The sequence below is a fragment of the Macrosteles quadrilineatus genome, unplaced genomic scaffold (assembly GCF_028750875.1).
Source record: "Macrosteles quadrilineatus isolate MER2022 unplaced genomic scaffold, UCM_ALF_1.0 Scaffold_7__1_contigs__length_78375512, whole genome shotgun sequence".
Lineage (NCBI taxonomy): Eukaryota > Metazoa > Arthropoda > Insecta > Hemiptera > Cicadellidae > Macrosteles > Macrosteles quadrilineatus.
The window spans coordinates 66367386-66390750 of record NW_026542600.1 but is presented as its reverse complement, the minus strand read 5'-3'; the positions used below and the strand labels follow the sequence as shown (position 1 = coordinate 66390750).

The window sequence follows — 23365 nt, the reverse complement described above, 5'->3', positions numbered from 1 at the left end:
GAGGAAGATGACGTCTCTGTAATCGCGCATAATGTTCACGATCTCTCCGCGACCGTAGCAAATGTCCACGATTTTACTGTGACCTTAGAAGACGCTTACGATTCGGCCACGATTGCAAATTTTGTATAAACCGATTATAGTATATCGATAATTAATATACAATTTTAAATTAATTATTTCTAAATCTTTGTGATTTTGATCTGATGCCTGGAGGTCACAACATTTTTTACTCAACCCGAATGAAATAGAAAATGTCTGGCCCGACCTCTAATATTATTATTTAAAAAATACAATAGACTTATTTAGTAGCTAGTATCTTATATTTTGCCGATCGGATGGTTGAAAACAAAAGGTCAATTCATCATGTTGAAACAATACAACGTGTATTTCTAAACTAAACCCTTAAGTTCCAACCTTCGAAGAATCAGAAGATAGAGGTGCCTCTCAGGTGAGAAGTTGCCGGGGGCCTCATGAATTCTACATACGGCCCTGGACTTCCATTACCATCTTCATAGAAGTAATAAAGTATAATAATATTCTTTGACCAGATCTAGTTTTGTTATGAACAACACATGAAAATTTAAAGCAGAAAAATCACACTATTCCATCTAAATGTTAGATTCCTAGAGAAGGTCGGTTAAATCAACTAGTTTTTAAATTTCTTGTATAAATCGACCTCTATAAATGATAAAAAAATCCTCTATAATTATCTATAAATAATCTATAAATTATGGTTTGGAAGGAGCTGTTAATCCAGGCGACAGTTGATCCGGCGTCAGTTTACTCCCCTCATTTGATTGATATGTGAAGAAAAAATGTGTCTGTTATATTGTTAAAAACTTACTTACTTACTACTTCGTTTACTCTTTTTAAAGAGTAAACAAACTATCTGCTGTTCATGAAGGTAAACATTTTATTAGGACTGTAATTTCCAGGAACAACTGTGTCCAATTCTTTTCCTTTCATAATGGCAGTGTTGCAAGGTCAATATAGCCTTGAGGTTGACTGTCTCAGCATAACAGTAAATGACCTGGAAATTAACCTTAATATGGATGAAGTCAGCAGAAAGTGCAGCAGTTATTGAGTTGTCAGCATGATCATCTGGTTTCTTCTAGTGCTAACCATCTGTGGACTTCAGGTATCTCTATATATTATATGTGACTTTCGTGGTACGGTAATTCCATAAATCAACCACTGCTTAGTTTTTATCATAAAAAAAAAAAAAAAAAAACGGAATTCCATAAAATAACAGACAATTGTATTTATTCGTAAAGAAGCGGCATTACATACAAAAAAAAATTACTCTGAAATTAGGTCCTGAAAAGCAGTGCAGGAACTGAGTCGCTACATAAAAAAATATTATGAATGAAATAGCCTAAATACAAATGCAAACATTTACCAATGTTTTGCCCTCTGTTTAGTGACTGAATATTACAGATTCAATTAAAAGCTCCCAATACCAAAAATGTTCTGTAAAACCCTAGAACAGTAATACAATTTAAAAGTAGTTGTTTATATAAAAATACATGTTGTTTTCAAACTAAAACTGACAAGTTACATTATTAAAACAGTTATTACAACTATTCAAACCAAGAAATATGTTCCACTCACAATAATAAATAAGAATACAAGCAGAATAATCAGATTAAAAGCATCATTCAAAATCCTAAATTTTAAAATGTATTGGCCATATAGATTTACAATGGTTGAGAACAGATAAAATCATTTGAAAAAGTTCAATCCATACCTATACTGTGGGAGTTAATAGCTTAGCTTTTTTAACATTCTCCATTTAATATTAATTAAATGTTAGAATAAATCAATTTTTTTTGCAAACCTTTATAATGTAAGGAAAGTCTATTATAAGGTGACATAGATGCTCATAATTATTAATATTATCGTACTCTTAAAAAATAACAAAGAATGTGAAGTTAAAAAGCTTGTGAAGATAAACATAATTTATTTTATCCTTAAATCAGATACCTATTTCATATTTGAAAATTTGCAGAGATAGCAAACAAATATTTACATTTATAATGTACTTGTTTGTAGTTTTTCCAATTTGTTTCCATTATTTTTTTTCATTCAGTTGATTTTTTTATAGTTTTTGTTACCAATTTAAAATGATTGAAAGAACTCATATCCTACTATCACACTATATTATACTTGAGGCATAATATTTTATTCCAAAACTCACTTATGCAGGTTTTTTTTTCGATTTTGAGATATTGGCATAACTGGATTTGTTGGAAAGATCTGTATCAACTTTTAACATTAAACCTTTTCAAAAATAACTTTTTCCATTTTTAATTTAATGTATGAAATAAGGTATCTTTCCAAAACTAACTTATTTTAATGGGCTTGTTCTATAACTCACTCATTACACCACAGCCAATCAAAATGCTTACACCTGAAATCACTGCCTTTCCAAAACTGATCTCTTTCCATCTGTCCAATAACGTTGCTTCAAATTGTCATGCGACTCTAATACCTTTCATTAACCCTCGAGCGGGCGCTTGTGGAGTTTTCCTCCGCACTTGTAGTTTTTGTTAAAATAAATACGCATAATGGGTGCCGGCAGTCGTGTCCTGCTCCATACTTCACGCACCTAATCCTGGGAATCCCCCTAAGCCATTTTTAACCCGAAATTCCTAGGTACTTATTTTGTTGTCAGTTGCAATTCAGTGACACGGTGTCAGTTTGCGGAGTTTTTCTCCGCGTGCGCCCTATTGTGTAAGTGCTTAGCGCGGTAAACTCCGCGAATGAAATTAAATTAACTTCATTGGACAGAACTTAACCTTACTTAGAAATCTCCTCAAAACAGAATAGCTTTACCAACTGCATGTTAACAGGGGGAACTGAGCAAAGGAGGCATATTTACAAATGGCAGGTAGATGTCGGTGACGTTTAAGCATTTAGTTAGTAGATAATGCATAATTGAACTGTACAAACATAATTTTACAGGATTTTTGACAATGTGTAATAATTAAAGCAGGGTTTGGCGGGTCTAGCAGCTTTAACTCAACTCTCTGTTCAAAACATTCCACCTCACCACCCACATACTTTGTAGAAATATTTGTAACCAAATTCATAGTTCATTATTAGCACTAAACAACACTTCTAAAGAAACAGTGGTATATTAATAAATTAACAACTCTAATACCGGCTTCCGCCCCTACCATGCTTGACAACAACATAGTAAAAAAAAATTCTAGCCTGGCGCAGCCCCCGCCTCCTAGTGCTTGTAGCCCTGGAGCGACTGCTCCACTCGTTCCACTGTCGCTACGTCACTGTTTTGCATATATATGTATTATTGCATTAAAGCGGAACAAAGCTCCACATGCGACCTCTCTCGTAACACCAACAGTGGTACCTTTAAATAAGTTACTGTACTAGAAAATTACTCAATATATGATTTGAAATATTACTCATATTTAGTTGAACAATTAATGTTAAAATTAACAATGAAATTTGGTTCCTAATTAAGTTATTCAACATTTAAATACAGTATTGCGTTACAACAACAGGTAAAATGGGTTAAATTTGTGCTATTTAGTGTTGCGGAATAAAACTCTGCATACGCCCGCTTCTATTTTACTGGTGAAGCGCCTGCTCGAGGGTTAATATTTAAAACTCACTCAATACAAATGTATCATGTCAAAACTCACTCTGTACAGGCACGTCATGTTAAAACTCGCTCCTTACAGATTTTGCAGCTCAATTTCAGACAAACAGTTGATCGAAAACAGAAAATAAATGTTTCAAGAGGTTCCAGAGATAAATCCCTAAACAACTGAAAAACATGAACATTAAAATCAAGATAAGTTTTTTATTGTGTGTTGCTAAACTGCAATTAGTGAGTTTTGGAATGGAATGAAAAAAATTGGTTGAACGTACATAACAACGTTAACTCATTAAACATCACATAAAACACTACTTTAAGAGCCCATTTGTGGTATGAAATCTTTTTCTTTGATGCTCTATGTAAGTTTGTTGTAGCTTACATGGTCCATTGTATAGAATTTGATGACATTTTATTGATTTACGTTTTCCAGGTAGCTGTTGGGCAAGATGGGCCTCAACATCCAAAAATCATCAGAACTGCGCCTGTTATGGTAAGCAAAATAATTTTTAAATTTAAATTTTATAGAGGAAGATTTTCTTCATACAGACAGAATATTTGGGAATTGCATTGGCTATTGTGAATGTGGAATAATTGTGTTACCAAGTAGAGATTAACCTAATGTAATGAAACAACACAATAAAAAAGAACCACTTTTTTCTTTCAATTTATTTTGATGTGTAGGAAAATATTAATGTACGGTATCTTGATTTGAAAATAATTCTTTATGTCTGCCTAGTATTGTTAGCGTGGAAGACGGTTAGGTCCAATCGATGGGCGAATGATCTCTCGACCCAGGAGTGAGCACCATTTCCCATCTCAGTCAGGTCTAGGTTAGGTCTAACCATAGGCAAATGATCTCTCCGCCCAGGAGTCAGACCCATTCCCATCTCAGTCAGGTCTGAACAATGTGCAAATGACCTCTCCGCCCAGGAGTCAGTACCATCCCCGTCTCAGTCAGGTCTAGGTTAGGTCTAAACAATAGGCAAATGATCTCTCCGCCAAGGAGTCAGCACCATTCCCATCTCAGTCATGTCTAGGTTAGTTCTAAACAATAGGCAAATGATCTCTCCGCCAAGGAGTCAGCACCATTCCCATCTCAGTCATGTCTAGGTTAGGTCTCCCCTTATCAATGGCCAAACGATCTCACCACCCAGGAGTCAGCACCATTTCCATCTCAGTCAGGTCTAGGTTAGGTCTAATCAATGGCCAAACGATCTCACCACCCAGGAGTCAGCACCATTTCCATCTCAGTCATGTCTAGGTTAGGTACTAACAATGGGCGAATGATCTCTCCACCCAGGAGTGAGCACCATTCCCATCTCAGTCAGGTCTAGGTTAGGTCTCCCCTTATCAATGGCCAAACGATCTCACCACCCAGGAGTCAGCACCATTTCCATCTCAGTCAGGTCTAGGTTAGGTCTAATCAATGGCCAAACGATCTCACCACCCAGGAGTCAGCACCATTTCCATCTCAGTCGTGTCTAGGTTAGGTACTAACAATGGGCGAATGATCTCTCCACCCAGGAGTGAGCACCATTCCCATCTCAGTCAGGTCTAGGTTAGGTCTCCCCTTATCAATGGCCAAACGATCTCACCACCCAGGAGTCAGCACCATTTCCATCTCAGTCAGGTCTAGGTTAGGTCTAATCAATGGCCAAACGATCTCACCACCCAGGAGTCAGCACCATTTCCATCTCAGTCATGTCTAGGTTAGGTACTAACAATGGGCGAATGATCTCTCCACCCAGGAGTCAGCACCATTCCCATCTCTGCTGGAAATATTGCAGTGTCTAGTGTGAAAAATAGTATGTAAATAAAACGATTGTTCCTGGTGATGTCCTATTGGGTACCCACACATGGTTCATGATTCCTGATGGCAACTTGAGATATGTTATATATTTAAACTTCCTCTTCAACAATGATACTTACTTACTTACTTTACTTTCCGTGTCCGGAAATCAGACTTCGCTTTTCCAAAAATTAGCTACCGATATGGCTTTACTGCAATGTCAACCTTTTTTGCATGTGACGATACATTCCATACTGGTGCAGCGTACTCCGCAGCCGACACACTGAGCGCTAAAGCTGAGATTCTGAGGACATTAGGGTTAGCACCCCAGCATCTGCTGGTGAGCTTCCTGATGATATTATTCCTCGCCGAGACTTTACCTCTTGTCACAATACAATGCGCCTTAAATGTCAGTGTGCGGTCCAGTATGACACCAAGATATTTGGGTGTAGGACAATGCTGAAGACGGTCTCCCCGCCACCTCACATTCAACTCACTGCCTGATTCTCTATTGTTTAGGTGAAAGGCACAAACTTGGGTCTTAGCAGGGTTCGGCTTGAGGTGATTTGCGTCATAGTACTGGGAAAGTTCATTTAGAGTCATAGTCATAGTTCAACAATGATCTTATGTATTGTTAACAGGTACAATATGCATGAAACTAATATGTAAAATAGATTCAGTTATTGTATTTGAGATATTTATTTGATTCTCTCTATTTTTGATTTGCAGATTCCATGCTTACAATGCCTTCAGAACTCGGACATGAACCTCGGAGCTACGATAATACCTTCAACCCAAGGGTGTGGCTCAGGTTGTAGTTGTGGTTGTGGTGGAAGAAACTATGAGGTTGAGGACCCTTGGAGAGGACAAGTAGAGGTTGGAGATGAACAAGGATGTTCTTGCTGCGGAACTGATAACGACGAATATGTATGTACCAAAATCACTTTGTCATATGACCATTTATACAATAAAACCCTCTCTTAAATGACTCTTAGGCCTAGTTCTAGCTGAGCGACAAAACAAGCAAGACTGACATGACACCAGCAACAGAAAAAATCACAAATACATGTAAATGGCTTGAGCCTGTCCTCGCTGGGTGACCGACGTGAGGACCCTATAAACATGTTTACGCCACACTACATTATTTTGACGAACTTCCCAAGCAAGAATTTAGTCCAGAAAACAGCTGTTTGCCGCCAGCTTAATCAAATGGGGTTTCACTGCGTACTACTGTACTGCAATGAGTTTTACCGGACACCAATCAGCAGATTATACTGTATTTGTGTGGCAATGAGTGGTTATAAACAAAAACATAACCACTCTTAGAGGTTATGACCAGTGATTGTTAGTCCTTTAGTCGGTGGTAATATATACGGATTTTTACGAATTTAGTAGTATGGCGTAAACTATCGTACGTAACTCGTCCAAAATATGTTTACCGGACTTGTATGGTAATCCCGCACTCGTCCGGTAAACACTTATTTTCAGGACTAGTAACGTAATATACTATTACCGGACACCAATCAGCTGATTATACTGTATTTAGGTGGCAATGAATGGTTATAAACAAAAACATAACCTCTCTTAGAGGTTGTGACTAATGATTTTTAGTCCTTTAGTTGGTGGAAATATATAAGGATTTGTACAGATTTAGTAGTATGGCGTAAACTATCATACGTAACTCGTCCAAAATGTGTGTACCGGACTCGTATGGTAATCCTGTACTCAACTTCGTCTCGCACGGGAACAACCACACTCGTCCAGTAAACACTTATTTTCAGGACTAGTAACGTAATATACTATTACCAATGCACAGTTCATTACAGACTGATGTCTGCCTGTTCTTGCTGCTGTCGTGTAATCATTTTTACCATTCGACTATTGCCTTTAAAACCCATTAAACCACCACATGTTAGCCACAGGTTGTAGACTGACGGTCGGTCGTGTTGTTTGCCTCTATCCTGTCGCTCAGCTAAGACTAGGACGTATCCAAGGGACCTGGTCTAGGTCAGATAGTTTAAACGTTGGGATGTTGGGTAAATGAGCAACGGTGTACCTGTAAAATACTGCTGGAATAAATATATTTTATCGATATTGTACCAATTTAACTCAGCTTCATGGTGGGGGAGCTAAAGTAAAAAAACCATAAGAAAACTGCAAATTGTGATAAGAGAATGCCCTATGGCGGGAATGTAGTTTAAGGTTAGGCAATGCAAATGAGATGAGGAGGCACCGACCAAAGTTGCTATAATCCAAAATGGCGGAGATTTTTCAAAATGGCTGCCCGTATTTTGGGTTTTATATATTTTCTTTTGATATACATAATGCAAAATGGTGTTTCTGATAATTTTTTAAGTTTTTAGGTATAAGCTAAGTAAATAAATTGAGTAATAGAGTAATAATGTAATAAACGTAAATTTATTTACAGAACATTTGTATCACCGAATAAAAAACACGCTTTATTTAATAAGTTGCAGAATATTTCTACCAACACCATTTTTAGCTAATTTTCCTATAGGGAAGTAGCTATTACCGTAGTTGGCATGGTAGGACCTAGGCCCAGGACCGATTTACTTTTTCATTTTAATGTCCCCAGAGGCCAAAAACACCATTCGTTAAAATTTTTATATAATATTTGTGTGTGTGAACGCCATAAATTGAGTAAGTTTTTACCGATTTTGATGAAATTTGGTTTGAAGGTGCAAGGCGGGATAAACTTGAATGAGTTTGCGAACCAGCATGATCGGACCGTGGGAACGGGGTTTTACAGGGGGTTTTATGGGGTAAAAATTGGTTTTCTTAATTTTTGACCCCCTAAACACAAAATTTCCCAATTTCTCTCCAGACCTTTTTAAAGAGCTTAAAAAACTAATAATTTCGTATATCAAAGTGTTTTTGTACAAATATTGGTTACGGAGAAAATTCCAAAAATTGTTATTTTAAAATTCCCATGTTGTTCTTATGGAGAATGTTGTAGTTTGCTTGTTTATGTACAGTATACATTTTGATCGAACTTGGTAAATTTATTTATTTTATACAGTACTAAGTTATTAATATTTTACTAAAAAACCCACTTTTTTGCCCTCCCTGTAGCAGCAAGCCTATGTACTCATAAAACCTAATGTTAATTAAATATACATTTAATTGAAAATCAACTCAGGCAAATGGAAATTCGCTTACTCTGCAGGTTTGCTGCGGCGGGGGTATTTCTGATTCATTTAATTCCACACGAATTTTCATTGAAAACATTTATATCAATATCGGCGGGTAAACCATTTATATCATCATGAAGTTCTGAAAGTTTTTGACAAGCGTTACATATCCAGTGCTACAAGCATTTAAATTTTTATTATTTGCAGAACAAAGCAAACTATCATTACTTATCTTTCTTTTGGCACAGTATAAAAATGGTCCAATCAACAGCTTTTGGTTAATATCCACCCAAGTCAATCTGAGGAACTAAGTGTAACCGCTTTACCATTTTTAGAATCCAATCTTCATTCACTAGAATCAGAAAAAAATAAAACCCCCAGAACTGGCACCGTGTTAGGCCCGGTTCGACGGCCAAATTTGTACAGGTTTTCCTAATAAAACTACACTCAGAACGTGAGCGACACATAATAATAAACACAACAATGACTAGTAGAATCAGCTGTTTGGCAATATTTGTCTATTTAGCATTGGCAACCAGGTAAAGAAAAATAATTGAAAGTGTCATAATTTTGTTAACTTTTTTTCCTCTTATATTTTATGGAAAAAATATCTCAAGGAAGAAGAAGAACTTTCCAGTGATTTTGCATTATTTTTTATTTTCCTTATGTCTCAAAATGGATGTAGGCAAAGGTGAAAAACACGTTGTAAATAACACGTTCTAGGTAAAAAACTTAACTCTAAAAATAAACAGCTTTTTGGTGACCTTCAGAATTGGCTGAAAACAAGTACATTTTCAGCCTTAGATTATAGAGATGATATTTAATTGTAATGTATTACAAACTTGGTATTAAATTAAAGGCCGGAATCTCCAGATTAAGATTATACCAATTTTTAATAGTGTTAATGCCATTTTCAAGCTGTTATCAGTGAATAACTAAGTAAACACAAAATACGGGCAGCCATTTTGAAAAATGGCCGCAATTTTGGATTATAACAACCTTAGGCAATGCCTCCCCATCTTATTTTAGTTGTCGGACCATAACCTACATTCATACCAAAAGGGGTTTTCTTATCACAATTTGCAGTTTTGATATACGTAGCTCCCCCACTATCATTTGATGTTCATATTATTATGTTATGTTTGGTTTTGCAAGATTTATTAGAAAATATACTGTGCTCGACAAAATTCAAGTTTGCAAAGTGAACATGTTAATAACATAGTTGTACCTACCATAGAAAGATATTGGGGGGCTTTTAGACTTTATTTTTGTATTTACATAAGCAAACAAATAAGAAGTAATGGGAGTAATAAAGTGGTACATAGAATGTGATGGGTAGTACAACAATGCAAGTGTATTACAATATTGAATATAAAATATAAAATATTAGGAGAGTATTATACTTAAAATTACATAATAAGCTTGGCATAGTACAATAATAAAATATACAAAATTAACCCCGACAAAGGAATACAATATTAATAGGACAGTTTTGACCATATTACGCCATATGTAGCTTATGTCTTTGGCTACTGCTGGACACTGGAGGGTCAATTAGATGTTGTGACTCCAGGGAATGGCTTCAGACACACATTGTTTCGATAGCGTGGTGGCAAGCCTATGGTTGACTCTTGAGGCGGGTGAGAGTTTCGCAGTTGGAGCTATCCCAGGTCCCTAAAGCCTACACTTTGATCGTAGCCAACAGGCCGAGAAGCGACACAGAATAAGCTTTGAGTCTGCTCCTCAGTCCTCACACAATACAATACTTAACATCGGCACATTTTGCTTTTGAAAATATGAATATTTTGTTGGGAAAATCACCAAGTTTAGTTTTACTTTTAACCAAGCTAATTTTATTACTAACTCATGCCAAACACAATAAACACCACTTACTCGATTAAGTATTTACAATCAGGCTCTAAAATTTACTTTGAAAAGTCTAGTTCATGACAATACTATACCTTTGCAGGCACGATTATATTTTATTACTGCAATTAGGTTTGGAATTAATGTCTCTCAATTCCTATAAAAGAGCAGGTTAAAACAAATAAGTTAAACAAGTTTATAAGTTAAACGCATATTAATCAACCTCTATTTTTGACCAGGCAGAGAAGGTTAATCCAAGTAGCAGTTGGTCCAGATTCGATTAAGGTCTACTGTACTTTCCTCTACATACAAAAACTTTAACAAATGATTTTTTTTCTCTTATCTTGGTGTTATTACTTGTTGGTATAACTTCTGTGGAAAACTAAATTTATAAATAAATATTTTGACTCAAAAACCAAATTAAGCTTTAAAATAATGACTGTTGTCAAAATAAACCTCTGATGGGCAAACTCAAGTGTTAGTAAATAAACCATTTCCAATCTACTGTAGAGTCTTGTTTGTCCAATCTTCCGTGTTATTTGACTGATCTTTTGGATGATCGAGCGTAGAACACAGGCCCGTGGCTTATAATGTGATATGAGCTTGAGAGATAATTGCACTCCTCCCCCTCTCCACCTAATCTTATCTTTTTTGTGCCCCCAACAACCCTAAACCTCTTGCCTCCAGGCCCATTGATTGTGCCTATTCCTTCCCTTTGTGCAAGCTGCATACCACCAGAAAAAAATACCATGTAATTCATCAACTCCTAATACCTGCATACCCCTCTCTTACCCGTCTCATTATTAGTGGGAGATCTGATTCTGTAGTGGATGAGTATCACTTTATCTTATTATATTTAACTATACAGTATAAAATAAAATATCGGATATGAGTCTGAGATTGTAGGTTGAATAGTTTCTAAATTAGTGTTTACTTTGTTGTTAATTTGTAATGATGGGTTGAAAAAAAAAACATTTTTCAGAGTCAAGGCTGCGAAGGAAGCCCATCATTTGGTGCTGCAATGTTGGGACCCTTGGCATCTGTACTCTCCAGCTTCATGAGTGGAGTTGGTAGCAATGGAAATCAGGCAGTTACTTTTGATTTTGATGGTGCGTCTTGTGACAATCCTAAAAATTCTCCTCTGCAGCCCCAATGTGAAATACCTTACAATGTGGCAAATCCCCAATGTGAAATGCCCCTCAATGTGGCTAACCCCCAATGTGAAATACCTAACAGTGTACCCAACCCCCAATTTGAAATACCTAACAGTGTACCTAATCTCCAATGTCAAATACCTTACAATGTAGAAAATCACCAATCTGAAATACCTCTCAATGTAGCTAACCCCCAATGTCAAATACCTCACAGTTTAGCTAATCCCCAATTTGATGTACGCTACAACAATGTAGCAAATTCCCAACCTCATGTACGTTACAATCAGTCGCACAGGAATATACCATTGACACCCCTTGTAACACACGAAAAAGACAATACCATATACAATAACCAGTCACCTCACAGAGTTCTGAGAAATAACCACCCTGTGGTAGGCCCTGTTTGCTACAGGAAATCCAAGAAAGGAGTCTCTGATATAGAAGAAGATAGTCTGTACGCATATGGGCAAGAAGGTCCTAACAAAAATAATATTTACAATCAAAAAATTACTCAGGGGACTGATTTAAACAGAGGTTTTCCTCAAAGTAAGCACTCTCCAGGTGGCAGGGATAGTAACTCAATTTTCCCCCAACCCCAACCCGCACAAACAGGAAATCCCAATTTTGATGGAATTCCAAGGTTAGCATTGACTTCATCTTCTCAACACATACCTTATGTTCAAAGTGGAAACCAAGAAAAGAGCATTATACCATTAAATTAGTTGTTTTTAATTTATAACACTTGTTTTAGCTAGGTAGTAAGGTCTAAGTTTTCTGTGTTATTAGGTACTAGCCGTTTTGTATTTTTTTTTTAGTTTATGTGAATGTATTAGCTGTAGTAAAGAATTCATCACCCAAGAGACCAACCTCCTTTCCTGCTCAGTTTCATAAATCGACTGATTAATTCTAACAGAACAGCATTTAATATGTAGTCAGTGAGGAGTAAAGTTTGATTATACGTACAATGGGTTTCCTCTCATTTAAACCCCACAGGACTAAACTCTTCCCCAAACTAATATTAGTCCAAACCAGTAGAAGTCAATGGACAATTGACTGGATAGTGGATATGTTACTAAACCATCCACTAAACTAAATCATATGTGAAAAATTATTGAACTGTATTCTTTTACTAAGAAGTGTAAGAATACAGCATTGGTACAGCACTGGATAAACAGGTACTTGTATGTTTTTCATGGCTGTTGACAAAATAATGTGCGGAGCCGTCTGAACTATCTGATGTTTGAACCAATTGCATCCGAATGAGAGGGAATGTACTATATCTATGTCTAAATAAATAATAACTTTTCTTGATTTTCATGTTTTTTATTGTTTTTTTTCCTGTATCTTGTTAATTTAGGTAGTGTTAGATTTGGTTTGGGGTGACTAAGTGTTTTATAAGTTCCATCACATGATAAGAACTAGACCCGGAACCGATTTACTTTTTTCCTTTCATGTTCCTAGAGGCCAAAAACACCATCCGTTCAAACTCATATTTCAAGAAATTTGCTAATAAATATGTGGATCCGTTAGCGTGATAACTCCAATAAAAGTTATTAAATTTTTATGGCATTTGATATGTTTATTCAAATGAGTTTTTGAACCACCATGATCGGACCATGGGAACGGTGTTGGAGATAAAAATAGTTCCTCCCATTTTTGACCCCCAAAACATAAAATTTTGCAATTTCTTTCCAAACTATTTTGTAGGGCTTAAACATTTTCCCCTCATGGAAATGATCAAATTGCCACATCTACAAACAACTATAAGCAGTATGCAAAATAGCTCATTTTCTCTTAATTCATTCCCACTCGAGTTTGCGAGTGTGAAAGAACATTCCTGCTAGCTAAATTAGCTGATTTCATTGTTGGCGGATTTGTTCATTTGTTGGATATAATTGTTAGATTATATATTCATTTACTACTGTAGGAACCCAATTTAAATATAACACCTCCAATGCCCTGATTGTGATACCTTTCTTCTATACGCTCTACGGGAGTTATGGATGGCTTTGGTTCAGATGACTGTCTTCTGTTAATGTCCTTGAGCTAGTTAGCAGGAAATAAGTTTAGTTTAAATCCCTTTGAGGTCGAATTAAAAAAAAAAAGTAAAAAAGAGTATAGGTTGCCATTTGATCAGTCAGGAAAACGGCGCCCAGCTACCTATACTCGCCATTCAATCGCAAAGGTAAACTTTTTAAATTTTTTTTTTTTTTTGTGAGTATAGGTCGCCATTTTCGAGCAGTCGGGAAACAGGCGGGCGGCGACCTATACTCGCCATTCGACAGCAAAGGGGTTTCAATTATTGTATAATAATAAGTTCCAATTGTACTTACATACATGGGCAGTCTAGACTGCTATCAGGTTCAATGTGAGATGGTGACTAGATTGTTAAATCTTTAATCAACTTACAGTTAGGTCTAAAGTATTATTTTTGTTTCTCTACATATGAGCAAGTATTGGAATTATACAGACTGTCCCTAAAGTCCCGGACCGGTTTAATATTTTCTAAACGACAACAGATAAATCAATAAGATTTGGTACATCAACACCACACCTAAAAATCTACTTTTTTATGGAAATATAAATTTTCTGTCACATCATGGGGACGTCCCGCAAGGAGTCAGAAGGAGATCTTAAATAGAAGCATAGGTTGACATGTACATCAAATTAAAGGTCTTTACTAGCAGAATATAATGCTGTAAATTTGAACTCAAACGGACAACCAAGTCAAGAATGACAGTGGTTCAAAGATTCATTTAATTTGCATTTGGGGGCACAGCCCTAGGAATCGGAAAAATTTTTTTAACGTAAGCATAGGTCGATATGCACATCAAATTAAAGGTCTTCACTAGTAGATTACAATGCCGTAAATTCAAGCTCAAAAGAACGCCTGAGTAAAAAATGGCAGTCGTTCAAAGATTCAAAATGGCAGGTTCAAGAAATCTTTGAACGGCCGCCATTTTGTAACGGGTGATCCTTTCGAGGCGCGGTTTCCGGCATTGAACTCTGCTAGCTAAGCCCTTTAAACTGATGTGCATATTGACCTATGCTCCTATTTAAGATTTCCTTCTGACTCCTCGTGGGACGTCCCCATGATATGACAGAAAATTGATAGTTCCTTAAAAAAGTAGATTTTTAAGTGTGGTGTTGATTTGCAAAATCTTATTGATTTATCTGTTATCGTTTAGAAAATAATAAACCGGTCCGGGACTTTTGGGACAGTCTGTATATTTATCTGCTTAAGTTTTATCCTCATTAATGCCACTAGTATGATCTAAATACATAATCATATGAATCTTATCTTACCTAATTTTAATATTTGAATGATACTTAAACATGTGTGACCCGCTCAATAATGATTGAGCACACCCTAAATTATTTTCAATTTCCATGTTCCAATATTGGAAAGCTGGTAACTTTTTATAGCAATATTTAGAGGAAATTGAAAATATATCCTTTTGCGTTGTTTTATGCATAAATAAAGTTTGACATGATTCAGGAAGTGTGTGAATACATGGGGAGTTAATTCTGTAAAAAAAAAAGGATTGCAAAGAATACTAGTTTGTATTTTACTTGTTTTTGAACAAACCTAAATAAGGTCAGACACGGGTTTAGGGTGAGTAGCGCCCTGGGCTGAAAACAGTTGTACTGTTTATGCACACTATTCCAGACCCTCCGAAAGGAATCAGCAAGGGTCACTTAATCTCTTTCTCTTTTGCGCTTTCTTCAGGCCAGGTGACCAAAGTGACGGTATTCCCTGTTAGAAAACTATTTGTAAACAAACCCAAGCCTCAGAACAACTATTTGTAAACAAACCCTAGCCTCAGAACAACTATTTGTTAACAAACCCCAGCCTCAGAACAACTATTTGTAAACAAACCCTAGCCTCAGAACAACTATTTGTTAACAAACCCCAGCCTCAGAACAACTATTTGTAAACAAATCCTAGCCTAAGAATAACTATTTGTTAACAAACCCCAGCCTCAGAAAAACTATTTGTAAACAAACCCCAGCCTCAGAACAACTATTTGAAAACAAACCCAAGCCTCAGAACAACTATTTGTTAACAAACCCCAGCCTCAGAACAACTATTTGTTAACAAACCCTAGCCTCAGAACAACTATTTGTAATCAAACCCCAGCCTCAGAACAACTATTTGTAATCAAACCCTAGCCTCAGAACAACTATTTGTAATCAAACCCCAGCCTCAGAACAACTATTTGTAATCAAACCCTAGCCTCAGAACAACTATTTGTTAACAAACCCTAGCCTCAGAACAACTATTTGTAAACAAACCCCAGCCTCAGAACAACTATTTGTAATCAAACCCTAGCCTCAGAACAACTATTTGTTAACAAACCCCAGCCTCAGAACAACTATTTGTAAACAAACCCCAGCCTCAGAACAACTATTTGTAATCAAACCCTAGCCTCAGAACAACTATTTGTTAACAAACCCCAGCCTCAGAACAACTATATGTAAAACAAATCCTAGCCTCAGAACAACTATTTGTTAACAAACCCCAGCCTCAGAACAACTATATGTAAAACAAACCCTAGCGTCAGAACAACATTTGTTAACAAACCCCAGCCTCAGAACAACTATTTGTTAACAAACCCTCACCCTCTGGATGAATATTTGTAAATAAGCCACTTGCCTTCACCTGCATTCTTTTCTACCCTTCCCCGGATACTCAAGATTGGCTGAGGCTAGAAACCTATAAACTTTGATATTTCAAAAATGACACATTCTTCAAAACTGCTTATGCATATTTGGCCAAGTTTGGCAGTCATTATAGCCAGAAGGTGACGAAGAAAGTGATAACGTCTAAAGTTAAGGAGCTGCTGATGCATCTGAACTTTAAATACAGGTATGACAATTATTTATTATTTTCTCAATTCATTGTGTTTGACAATGACTAATAGTGTGTTGATGTGACTTAACAAATATAATAATTTTGTATTTATTAACAATATTATTTCACAAAATGAAATGCAATTGAGTGGCAAACTCCCTTTTTGTAATTAATAAGCTTTAATAATAGGGTCAAAATACTTCTAACAAAAATAATAGATGGGGGAAATAACTGAGAAAAACGTTATAAGAACGTTTAAACCAACTAACGGCTAATCCAGTTTAATGCATGTTGAATTACCACAGCCAGAGGTCAATGCTAAGCTTATGATTATTTATAATATATCTACGAATAAAGTTAATAATATTATACTGTACATGGTAAAGAAAATACCGGGTGTCCGAAAAAGAACTGAAACATTTTAAAGGCAAACTTGGATACCAAATAAGAGACCATGTTTAATGTTTTATATATGTATTTAAAGCTTAAATTCTCCAGTTTCATTATAAACTTAGTAAAACTCGATATGAGCACCATTAGTGGCCCAGCATAAATCTAAGTTAAATTTGACCTCTTCCCAGGTATTGGTCAGTACTTCAGGGGATGTTGCACCAACACATGCGACTATACTCTGTTGGACGTGATTCAGATCCCGAATCTACACCGAGTATACATAATTCTTTACTGCCCCCCAAAAGAAAAAGTCCAGAGAAATCATATCTGGACTCCTAGGAGGCTATTGGATGGGGCCCTTCCCTGCCAATCCACCAATCGTCGAAACGAGTATCCAGCGCTTCTCGCACACGCAAACTGTAGTGTGGCGGCACTCCATCCTGTTGAAAATAGACAGGGCCATCCCCATCTCAATGTCAGCAAGGGGGAAAAATACTCATATAAAATGTCACATTAAATGGCACCGTTTATATCCCCTGAAGTACTGACCAAAACCTGGGAAGAGGTTAAATTTCACTTTGATTTATGCTGGGCCGCTAATGGTGCTCATATCGAGTTATACTAATCTTCTAATACAACTTGAGAATTTAAGCTTTAAATACATATATAAAACATAAAAATAGTCTCTTATTTGGTATCAGTATTTGCCTTCAAAATGTTTCAGTTCTTTTTCAGACACCTGGTATAAGGAGAGCAAACGGAACAAAGGCCTCCCATGCCAATATAAATTCTTGCTAATTGCAACAATGACAAAAAAGATAAAATTTTGGTCTTTATTTCACTGTAACTAACAGTGAAATAAACCTGTATTTTTGTGAGTATTTCCTGGGGTATCTATGTGATAATTACTGCAATACGTAATCATGACGCCTATGTTTTACCTCCCACGATCATAGAGACATTACCATCATCACCTCATCTCTTAGGCCAGTTTTATGCACTGCGACAGCTGCGGCGCAACTCAAGTTCTATTCAGTTAAATGGGAACATTTATGCACCGCGACAACGACCAAGTGTCGCGTGATCAACTAGGTAATCTCTAAATACCCACGGCAGGCTTTAGGATTGGAGCTGCAAAATGTTCACCCCCAAAAAATATTCCCTACTTCCAAAATATTTAAAATTTCTCGGATTAAGCATCTACGAGATTATGAAGAATAAGCATATTCTAGATGGGCTAGGGGGATGAAATTGAGCACAATGACGGGTCGCGGTGCCAAACCATCGGGAAAATTCCGAAAAGTGACACTTTCCGTTTTCAACCCCCAAAATATTTAAAATGGAAAATTTTGAAAATTCTGAATGCAGGTTTTTTTTAAACGTCTGTTGCGGCTCCACCAAGGGTCTGATCGAAAAAACAGAGGGGACCCATTGCCCTTTATTTTAAACGAGCTAAAACCATAGATTAAACATACTCCCTAGTATGTTTAATCTATGCTAAAACTTTGTAATTTAACATGTTTTCCATCTTCACTCCTCTATCCCCAAATTCAGGCTTGAACTTTAAATTTTACTTTTTAAATTTTACTTTCTTTTTTTCCTATTTGTTGTGGCTTTTGGCTGCCCGGAGTAGATAAACAAACGTATTGGGCATGTTTGACGGTGATAGCCCATCTCCGCATGGTGGTTAGGTTAAAGATGAGGAAAATTTTTATGGCACCCGAAGGATCCAGTCCAACTCCGCGCGGTGGCCACATATAATCCCTACGCTACCCATCAATCTTTAACGTGTATTTGTTGTGCTCTCGGAGGAGGTAATATGCTTAATTCAAAATATTCTATATATACCTTTTGTCTCAAAAGTAATGTTACACTTTTTTTATTTATTCATAGCTTCTTTATTCATGTGACAGGTTAGGTTTGGTTACGTTAGAATAATGATAGGTAAATTGAAATGAAACATAAGTATTCTTTTTTTTTATTGGTTAACTTTATTTGATTAGTTACTGTGGCTTCGTACAGTTATAAATTATGTACATTTATAATAATTTCAAACTTCAAATACAAACTCTCAGCAGTCAGGGCGGTGAGAGCCAAAATTGACCACCGCGTGGAGTTGGGATAAGCCCTGTGTTTGACTTAACAGGGTGAACAACTTAATTGTGCTACCATTGGTTTCTCAGAAACTATTAGATTTTGAGAGGACATTAAATGGACAACTTCAACTAGTTTTTAATGAGATTAAAAAATATGAATTCCAATGTTTCAAAAATAGCCGCCATTTTCCAATATGGTGGCTAACTTTAAAATTTCTTATGGAACACCCTGAGTTTTTGGGTTGTTTTAGATTTTAGATGCAATTTTAAGACTTTTTACTCTTGGCATGTTCTCTATAAACCTACTTGTATAGTAGCTACAGCGTGTTAAAATTTGAAAATTAGCTAATGACTTGATTACTATAATGATGGATAGCTAATTTTTCAAAGTTTATCACGCTGTAGCTATAGACAGGGTGTCCATAAAAACCGTTTAAGGACTTTGGGATATGAATTCTCATGCTAAAAGGAAGAAAATAGTTTATGGTAAGGTATGTCCGAAAATCCTTATTTATCTAGGTATCAACCATTTTGTTTTTTATACAAACATATTTTTTATCTGTTAAGTTTTTCAACCGATGATTATGAAACTTGGTAAGCATGTTAAGGTACACAAGACCAATAAAGTTGGTCAGATTAGAAAAAAAATGGCGGCCGATTCAATTTTTATTACTTAAATTACACAAAAATGTATAATTTTATCGTTTTTATGGACACCCTGTATATCTTGAAAACGTATGTCTGAAGTTTATTCTTAGTCAATTAGGTGATTTTTACTTAGCCTACTTTACCCTAAAATGGGGGGATGATTTTAGTTAAAATAAAAACCACCCAATTTTAAAGATTCCTTCAAATTTTAAGTACACAAACGTAAGATTATATGACATTTAAAGAATGGTTTGTATACTACTTTTTAAAGTGTACATTTTGATACATGAATTCTTTCACCTATCTTCTCTCTAAACCCCTCAAAATCCCCATTTTGATAATTAATCTTGTCCTTGGACTGTCCGACTTACCCACTTACCGTATATAAGATCTAGAATTCTGAAATCTTGTAGGAGTGTTGGTATTCGGCCCAAATAACCTTAACGATTTAAAAACCCCAAAATTTCCCTATTTAACCCCCACCCATGGATTAAAAATATCCCTAATGTTAATATTATGGAGAATAAGTGCGTTACCAGACCATTATGAAAGGCTCCAAAACCCCTAATAATTTAACCTCACTCCCTTTATGGAAACGGGACAAGTAGCAATAATATTAAGTTTCAAATACGTGTACAAGTATGTGTAACTGTCCATGTTTTGATCACAACAGCATGGTGGGACCCATTCTTCGTACTGAGGATTTTAACACCCCTCCCCCTAAGATTATTTAAAATATCGTTATGTAAGTTGTTAACTAAAGACAGTTTTACAGTTAATGGCTTGATATTACTATACCCACATCAGGGCCCTATTGCATAAAACTACAATTTTACAATTTTACAAGTTTACAGGCAAATTTCTGAAGAATTCTTCAGAAATTGTAATTACAGGTGTTGCAAGAACTACAAGTTACAGACATGTAACAACTACTCAAAAACTCAAATTTACAGGCATTTTTTAACAATTTTACAGGTGTGTAAACTTGTATTTACAATAAAGTTATTACAACTTTACATATGCCTGTAAAAATGTAAGAATTTTTTACCTAGCTTCTTTGGCCTGTAAACCTTTGTTGCTATTCTACAAGTTATTCTTTTTTAAGACAAAGGTGTGGAATAGTGATGATTCTTCTGATCCACAACGCCGAAGAAGGACCTTAAAACTGGAACTTAAAACTAAACAACTAACTATAATATTTTTAATGACATAGTCAAATAAGGAATATAGCATTGATGATCACTAATTTAATTAGTTAACTATTGATTAACATTAATTTAATAGACTGTCCACTAACTATAAATACCCCCGCCACAGCAACCCAGCCGACTAAGCGAATTTCCATTTGTCTGAATTGATTTTCAATTAACCTAAATCTATTTAAATAACATTAGACTTAACGAGTACGTAGCTGCTACAAGGCAACTAATAGTGTATTTTTCAGTAAAATAATAATAGCTTAGTATAAAATAAATAAATTTGCCAGGTTTGATCAAAATATATCAATAACCAAGCAAACTACAACATTTTACAATATTCTCCATAAGAATAACATGGGAGTTAGAAAAATTTAAATTTTTTTTTAAATTTTCTCCGTTACCAATAGCCGTACAAAAATACTTTGATTTACTAAATTATTTGTTTTTTAAGCTCTTTAAAAAGGTCTGAAGAGAAATCGGGAAATTTTGTGTTTTGAGGGTCAAAAATTAGAAAACTAATTTTTACCCCATAAAACCCCCCATAAACTCCCGTTCCCATGGTCCGATCATGCTGGTTCGTGAACTCGTACGAATAAACGTAGGTTACAAGTTTGTACCAAATTTAATCAAAATCAAATCATTTTTGCTTGAGTTATCGCGCTAACGGACGGACACACACACAAATATATATGAATTTGGTGTTTTTGGCATCAAATCTAAAAAGTAAATCGTTCCCGGGTCTAGGTCTTACCCAAGACCTACGGTAATAGCTTATTCCCTATATGGGAAATTCGAAGACGTATGTGTAATTTTATTGTAAAATTGTAATCAGCTGTTAACATTTTTTGTACTTGTTCTTACAAGTATACAAATTATTCTAGCAACACCTGTAATTGATAAATTGTAATTACAGGGACCTGTAAACTGTAAATATGTAAACTTGTACTTGTAGTTTTATGCAATAGGCCCCTGGACTCTAACATGTCAAGACTTGTCCGATATTCGCCACAAACAACCCCTTTATGACATACTTTGCAACAGCAACTGCCAAATTATCATTAGTTTTTAACGCAGAAAACACTCCGTGACAACATCATGTCCCCCAAGGAACTTTAGCATGGTGGTTCAGCAGGACTACCAGCCGCCTGATGGTCGTGGTCCGAACAATAACAAACTGTGGTCCAAGGCAGTTAGTGTGGGTGTCCAATATTTCCTGACAGCGAAATTCTCTCACCCACAGGCAGTAGCCTATGTGAGAAGCATTTCATATTTTGTATGTCAGTTTGTTACTTAGCCTTATCTTTGTTATAACATAACCAACATGCTTATGTAATAACCGTGAAAGCTTACTGATACAAAATTTTAACTATGTATCATACTTTCCTGAAATAAACATGATTTTGATTTGATTTGAATGTGATATCGCTTAGCGGTGCCCATTAAAGACCAATGGACAAGACCCAAACAATCCACCATCTTTTCAACAGGTTCTACTTCTGCTCTTGCGCTAGACACGGCAGAAACACCTTTCGAGGAAGCCAAGGCATGGTTCTCGGCCAACAGATTTAAGCTGAACGAGAAGACTTAAAAGATCGTGTGCACCTTAACTCGATATGACCAAATTGAGATCATTTGGACCAAGTCCATCTGTTCGGTTTCACCATCTACCACAAACTGACATGGGCTGAACATATCAAGGTTGTTTGTAGAAGGCTGTCAAGATTAGTGTGCCAGTTACGCAAACTATCAAAATTAACCCCACAATATCTACTATGGTGGTCTACCACTTTATCTTTCACAGCGTCCTGAGCTACGGCCTGCTACTTTGGGGGCATGCGCCTACTTGTAATGAAGTTCTTTTGCAACAAAAGAAGGCTGTTAGGATTATAATTTAAGCGAAAGATTGGACTACTGCCAGACTCTTTTTCATTGAAACAAAAATGTTAACAGTCTATAGCCACTCCATTCTGTTATGTGCAGCAAACGTTAAAAGTAACATTCAAAAGTTTCCGACAAGAAATACCGTCCACAAACACCAAACAAGACAAAATCATGAAATAGACCTTCTCTTCTGTAGACTCTCTACGCAACAAAAAACAAGACAAAACCGCTTTCCCGACCATGGCGCTTAGGATCAACAACTACAACAACCTGTCCCAAGACCTACAAAAAAACATTTAAACATGGAAATTTAGCACTGCCCTGAAGTCATGGCTAATAACCAAGCCTACAGATCCAAATTTTTCCAATATTTGTCTTATATTCTGCTGCCATAACATTTATGTTCTTTATTTAAATAAATGAATTCGTTAAAATGCGTTTTAATTTTTTTTTATACTTAAACCCAACGAAGGCCCAACGATTCTTTCCTTTGTATGGCCAACGAATACCAGTTTCCGTTGGGCCAACGTTGGCAAATCGTTAAAATTTCTGCCAACCATTTCCCAACCGTGCCGACCATTTCCCAACATTGGGCCAACGATGTGTGCTACTTGGGAACCAAGCCTTTCTATACCCTTGACGAATATTTCGAAACAGTGAATAAAAATGAGGGTTGATCCACCGCCGCAAGTGAATAAATGTAAATA

The 23365-nt window shown here is 36.1% G+C and overlaps 1 protein-coding gene across 1 annotated transcript; it reads left to right on the top strand.

The window, feature by feature from the left end:
- The first annotated feature begins 1050 nt into the window (after nt 1-1050).
- Nucleotides 1051-12551, top strand: LOC128998530 (uncharacterized). The gene is made up of 4 exons (XM_054424703.1): nt 1051-1138; nt 4056-4115; nt 6144-6341; nt 11415-12551. The coding sequence occupies exons 1-4, from the start codon at nt 1094-1096 to the stop codon at nt 12306-12308; spliced, it is 1197 nt and encodes a 398-aa protein (XP_054280678.1). The 5' UTR covers nt 1051-1093; the 3' UTR covers nt 12309-12551.
- Nucleotides 12552-23365: the final 10814 nt, after the last annotated feature.

What these genes read in the sequence shown, in the direction of transcription:
- LOC128998530 (XM_054424703.1), top strand. Translation starts at nt 1,094, where the DNA reads ATGATCATCTGGTTTCTTCTAGTGCTAACCATCTGTGGACTTCAG. An exon ending in TAACCATCTGTGGACTTCAG is followed by an intron (nt 1,139 to 4,055) that starts GTATCTCTATAT and finishes TACGTTTTCCAG; the next exon opens with GTAGCTGTTGGGCAAGATGG. An exon ending in GAACTGATAACGACGAATAT is followed by an intron (nt 6,342 to 11,414) that starts GTATGTACCAAA and finishes AACATTTTTCAG; the next exon opens with AGTCAAGGCTGCGAAGGAAG.